Source organism: Orycteropus afer, unplaced genomic scaffold, assembly GCF_000298275.1.
Source record: "Orycteropus afer afer isolate SDZICR_OR568_19922 unplaced genomic scaffold, OryAfe1.0 scaffold00419, whole genome shotgun sequence".
Taxonomy (NCBI): domain Eukaryota; kingdom Metazoa; phylum Chordata; class Mammalia; order Tubulidentata; family Orycteropodidae; genus Orycteropus; species Orycteropus afer.
Window position 1 is genome coordinate 1,794,530 of NW_006922006.1, and position 6,166 is coordinate 1,800,695.

At 55.8% G+C, this 6,166-nt stretch overlaps 1 protein-coding gene across 1 annotated transcript in view; it reads right to left on the bottom strand.

Moving 5' to 3' along the window:
• Positions 1 to 1,795: 1,795 nt before the first annotated feature.
• RTN4RL2 (reticulon 4 receptor like 2) overlaps positions 1,796 to 6,166 on the bottom strand; it is a 15,110-nt gene continuing 10,739 nt past the window's right edge. The window contains exon 3 of the mRNA XM_007953865.2: positions 1,796 to 2,545. Within this exon, the coding sequence (XP_007952056.1) occupies positions 1,796 to 2,545 (750 nt within the window). The remainder of the gene's footprint in view (positions 2,546 to 6,166) is intronic.

A 6,166-nucleotide genomic window follows, 5' to 3' on the forward strand; every position in this document is an offset into this window, starting at 1 on the left:
TTGGAGAACTGCTTCTCCAACCTAGTCCATCCCTGATACCGTCTACCCTACAGGAGCCCAGGGATAGAGACTGGATATCTACAGGGCTGCTCTGTACACCTGTTCAGGTTGTATACTGCACAAGGGCACTCAGCACAAGGGGGCAAGTGTGGGCTCAGATCCATCCAGCCTTTTGCTCTGCTCACTAAAGTGTTTGCTCTGGTGTAGGGCTGTGTTTCTCTGGAGGAAGAGGAGCTTTTTCTAATAATGCCCCGAACTGAGTTTGAACTATGACCATGGATGTCTATGCTACTCCTGCTTGCAGGGGAAGCTGGACACTCCTTTCCTGAATAAACAGGGCCTGGGAGGGAAGCTTAAGGCTTCCCCAGGCTTAATTCCTCATCCCCCAGACTGAAAACCAAACCAAACCAAACCCCCAAACTCACTGCCATTGAGTTGGGTCCAATTCACACAGCGACCCCTCCTTGGGTTTCCAAGGGCGTTATCACTACTGAAGTGGATTGCCAGACAAGAGTTGGCTGTAGTAGTTTCCACTGGACCAATGAGGCCACAAGGTGTTATCACCATCTATTTCTGGCTCTCAGGTTTCATGAACCCTGGCTTCCAGGGTTGCATCTCTTTCCCTCAGACCTCAGTTTCTTATCTTGAGGAAGGATGGCACCCCAGTTCCAGACAGCAGGGACTTCTTGAATGGAATGGTTTTTGTTACTCTCCAGTTGATTCCAATTTATGGTGACCCCATGTGCGCAGGGGCCTCTGGTGGCCAAGTGCTTGAGACACTTGACTGCTAACCAGACGGCTGGTGGTTCAAACCCACCAGCCACTCCTCAGAAGGAAGGTTGGGCAATCTACTTCCATAGTGGTACCGCCTCAGAAACCCAAGGAGGGGTCGCTATGAGTCGGATCCGACTTAACGGCTCACAACAACAACAGCAACAACCATGTGTGCGGAGTAAAAGTACACAGGGTTTTCAATCCTGTGACTTGTTGGAAGATCCCAGGCCTTACTTCTCAGGAACCTCTGGTTGGGTCGGAGCCACCAACTTTTGGTTAGTAGTCCAGTGCTTGACTATTTGACACCCAGGGATGGCGATGACAGGGGAAAGCTCCCATTTCTCTAACCCTTTTTGCCCTGAAATCCTTCCAGTTTTAAATCCATGTCCCACTTTTGAGGTCCTAAGCCAACAAATCTCACAGAAGGAGCTAAAATAATAGAACTTTTTAATAAACCTTTTTCCCCCCAAACAATTGGTTTTGATCTTCACCACACAGGGGCCGTGGTGGCGAGGAAAGCTTATCCAGGTGTTCTAAAAAGTGTCCACCATGGACTTGGGAGAAAAGTACTCCTCCGGTGTCGGGAGGCTGAAGGGGGCTAGAATGAACAGGCCTCAGGGGTCAGCCTGTGCCTGACAGAAACATCCCTTCAGACTGCGCCTGGGCGGGGCTCCTCCTGGAGCTTTACAAAGGCTCCCTGGTGGAAGACGTGCTGCAGGTGCACCCCTGTGAGTCCTCGGGAGAGGCATCAGCGGCTTCCCGGGGTGCCCCACCCCAGCCTTGAAGTGGGGAAGAGTTAATGGCCAGAGTGGGGAGGGGGAAGGGCCAGCCCCCACACACACGCCCTCCAGGGGCTGTCTGCAATCCGGGCAAGCCAGGAGGCAGGAAGAGGCGGCCTGATCCCAGGGTAAGAGGCGCTGGGAGGGGATCGGAAGGCAGCGAGGCCAGGGGCGGGGACTGGGGCCAGAGACGCCCCCCACCTCCGGGGATACCCCCTGGCTCTTCAGTCTCAGCACCGCAGTCAGAGGTGATGGGGCGCCAGGAGCAGGAGGCAGAGCAGCGGGGTGGGGAGCCCGGCCGCGAGCGCAGGGCCGCGGGAATCCGGGGACGCCTGGCAGGCTGCGCCCGGGCACATGTGCTCGCCCCTCTGGTCCTCGCCACCGTAGCCCCCCCAGTAGTCGTCCTCCGTGGGCGCGTCTCCGCCCTGGCGCCCCCGCAGGTCCTCGGCGGGAAGGTCTCGGTAGAGGGTGGATGGGTCGGCGGGGGGCGCCCCAGCCTCGGCCACCCCGTAGAGGTGGTTGGAGGAGCTGTTACCGCGGGCGCGGCTGCCCGGCCGCGTGGGCACCGCGGGCGGGCAGGCCTGGAAGTCTGCTTCGCGGAGGGCGCGCAGGTCGCGGCCCTGGCGCTCCGGGGGCGTGGCGCACGTCACGTCGGAGCTGGACACGCGCGCGCGCTGGAACCAGGCCCAGAGCGGCCGCGCGCGGCAGTCGCACGCCCAGGGGTTGGCGTTGAGCCGCAGGAACTCGAGCGCCGGCAGGTCGGCGAGCGCCTCGCCCGGCAGCGAGGCCAGGCTGTTGTTGAACAGGTAGAGGATGGTGAGGCGGCTCAGGCCGCGGAAGGCCGCGCGGTGCACGCCTTGCAGCCGGTTCCCGTGCAGTAGCAGCCGGTCCAGGCTGCCCAGGCCGCGGAACACGTGCTCCGTGAGCAGCCGCAGGCGGTTCCCGTGGAGGAAGAGGTGGCTCAGGTTGGCCAGGTCCGCGAACAGGTCATCCTGCGGGGAGAAGAGGAAAGGCGGAGAAGAGCATGAGCCTGAGGACGCCACCCTGCCCCTCCTCCCAGGGGAGGAGGGAGGCAGGCAGGCACTGTGGCAGAGTAGACAAGGTGTCGCCTTTTGGCTCACAGCCCTGGGTTCGAATTCTCCCTCTGACCTTCTCGCTGTGGGAAAAGCAGCATAGTTGTGGTCAGTGGCTCTTAACCTTCAGTAGCATCAGAATCCCCTGGCAAAAAAAAAAAAAAAAAAAATCGAAAACTTGGCTCTAAACACCTTACACATGTTGCCTCATTTCATCTCCACATTTTACAGAAGAGGAAATTGAGTTCCAGCCAATGAGTTTCCGACTCATAGCGACCCCCACTGGGTTTCCGAAGCTGTAAATCTTTATGGAAGTAGATTGCCCAGTCTTCTTACACGGAGTGGCTGGTGGGGTTTGAACCACTGACCTCCGGTTAGCAGTCAACTGCCTTATCCAGAAGGCTGGTTAAAGCGCTGATCCCTGAGCCCCGCCCCCAGAGCTTGTGAGTCAGTAGGGTCTGGGCTGGGGCCTGAGAATCTGCAGGTCTTCACAAGGTCCCAGGTGATGCTGATGCTGGTGGGGAAGCTACACTCTGAGGACTGCTGGTTTCCTTCAGAGGCGCCCTGGTGGCGCTGTGTTGAAGCGTTCGGCTGCCAACAGGTCAGCAGTTTGAACCCACCAGGCTTTGCGCGGGAGGGAGATGAGGAAGTCTGTTTCCATAAAGCCTTGGAAATCCTATGGGGGCAGTTCTACTCTGTCCTCTAGCGTCTCGGTGAGTCGGAATGGAGTCGACAGCAGTGGTTTTCTGGGTGTCCTTCTCCATGCCTACTGGAGAGCCAGGCTTCCTGGCTCTAGCGTTGTCACCTTGGCAAGTCACTCAGTATCGCTGGAACTCAATTTCCTCTTCTGTAAAATGTGGAGATGAAATGAGGCAACATGTGTAAGGTGTTTAGAGCCAAGTTTCAGTGTGGTCAGCACCCTGCGAGTTAACCAGAGAGGGGCCAGAAGTCCAGCCCTCCCACAGCCTCGAGACACCACTTGTACAGGGTACCACTGGGTCACCAGGTACCGGGAAGGCTGGTTCTAGGCACAGGGACATCCTCCCTCCCCAGTCTGCCCACACCCCCAGCCTCCACCTTCCTGTGCGCCCTCTGTGATCGCCCCCTCCCATCTGGCTTCCACCCCCTTCGCCACAGGACTGAGCCTGCCAAGAGCCCTCCTTTTGGCCACATGGAGATCTGTCCCTCTCGACCTTCTCACAGCCTCTGACACCAGCATTTTCCGCCTCCTGCTGCCAGTGCCTCTTCCTGGCTCAAGTCTCCAGCCGGCACCCTGCACCCTCTTGACCTCTCCCATCCCAACGTGGCCCATCCAGGAGAGGGTTCTGAATTCCTTTCAATCAAATATCTAATTATAGAGATTTCTCCTTTTCATGGAGTGTCAGCAAGAGTAGGACACACCCAGAGATATCTGGTATGAGGACCAGTATGGGGGGGGGGAGCGGGTTAATGGGCACTTTGGCACTTCGGGAGGTCGGGGAGGGAAAAGCCAACTTCGAAGACCCCAGGGAATTCAGGCGCCTTTGACCCACAGCCCCATTAAGCCAGCCAGAGGATTTCTCTCCTCCTCTTTTGTTCTCTGCAGAAGTCTTGCCTCTTCTCAGAGCCTCAGCCTTGGGGTCCCCTCCCCTCCCCCCGGTCCAAGCTGTTCCCAAATCCACTTCCTGGGCTGCCCTGCTCTAATCTGGTCCTTCCTCTCTCGCCATCCTCCACCGTTATTCCCGTTCGCTGTGCATTAATAAGCTCTTGACTTTCACAGCCCTCGTCCTCGCCCTCCCCCTCCCCCGGCCCACCTCCTCATGGCTCCCTCCCTCTGGGTTGAGAGCCTCTCCGGTCTCACAAACCACATCTCCCTGCCTCCCCCGGCACAGGCCCTTCACAGCTTTCTGTATCCATTTGGAATCTCAGGGAAACATCGTTCCCTGCCCCCCTTCCTGGACGGCATTCTGTTTTTAACTTTGCCTCCCTTCATCCTCCTGGCTGGCTCTGGCCTGAATCTGATCAGCTGCTGGGCTGTGTGACCTTGGGCAGCTCTAGATACCTCTCTGGGCCTCAGCTTGTTTCATCTGTGAAACAAGGGACTTGGAATCTTTAAGAGCCCATCCTCATCTGATATTTATGAGCTGGCGAGCTCTGCAATGCACCTCATTCATTCACTGAAGCTGTATTGAATGTCTGCTCTGTGCCAGGCGCCCTCGATCACAGAGCTCACCAGTCTATGCCAGGCTTCACCATCAGCATCAGCATCAAGCCTGTGACTTACCAAGCTCTTACTACATGCCAGAGTCTGGTACACAAGTCCCATGTCATCGTAACTCTATCACACCCCCACTCATTGCCATCCAGTCAGTTCCCACTCACAGCAACGACCCTATAGGCCAGGGTGGAACTGCCTCAAAGGGTTTCCAAGGCTGTAATCTTTACGGAAGCAAATTGCCTCCTTTTTCTCCTAAGAAGTGGGCTGATGGGTTCAAACCACTGACCTTCTGGTTAGCAGCCAAGTACTTAATCACTATGCCACCAGGGCTCCTACAACCCTGTTAACCAAACCCACCATCATCCAGTCAATTCCAACTCATGGAGACCCCCTTGGGTTTCAAAGGCTGTAAATCTTTACTGAAGAAGATTGCCTCATTTTCCTCCATAGAACAGCTGGTGGGTTTGAACTGCTGACTTGCTGGTTAGCAGCCAAATACCTTACCCACTACACCACCAGGGCTCCTACAACCCGGTTTAAAAAAAAAAAAATCGAACCAAAATAACCAAACTCACTGCCGTTGAGTCAGATCCCACTCATAGAGACCCCTCCTTAGGTTTCTGAGGAGATATCACTACAGAAGTAGATTACCCAGCCTTCCTTCTGAGGAGTGGCCGGTGGGTTTGAACCGCCAGCCTTCTGGTTAGCAATCAAATGCCTTAGGCACTACGCCACCAGAGCACAACCCTGTTAGGCATGTAATATTAACCCCATTTCAGAGATCAGAAGACAAAGACTCTCTAGGGTCCAACAGCTAACCTTCTGGACAAGGAGGTGAACTTCAGAGACAAGACCCTGAATAGCTGCACCCTGGCATGACAACTAAAACAAACTTGCTGTTGAATTGATTCTGACTCATGGAGACCCTATAAGTCACAAAGTAGAACTGGTCCACAGGGTTGTCTTGGCTGGACTCTTTACGAAAGCAGATCAGCAGGCCTTTTTTTCTGGGATGCTGCTGGGTGGTTCGAACCACCAACCATCAGGATGGTAGTTGAGTACAAACCGTGTGTGTCACCCAGGAACCTCTGCAGTCAGACAGACTGGGCTAGTTCTAGGCTGTGGCCCTTACCAGCTGAGAGACTTTGTTGAGCCCAATGGTCTCAGCTGTGTAAATGGGGGAAGTGATAAATCAGTCTCCCGCTGAGTCAGCTGCAACTCAGTGACCCCATGTGTGTTGGGGGCTTCAGTGGTTGATATTTTGGCCATACATTGCCAGGCCTTCCTTCTGAGGCACCCCTGGGTAGGCTCGAACCCAGTAACCAAGCACGTTAACCAGCTGC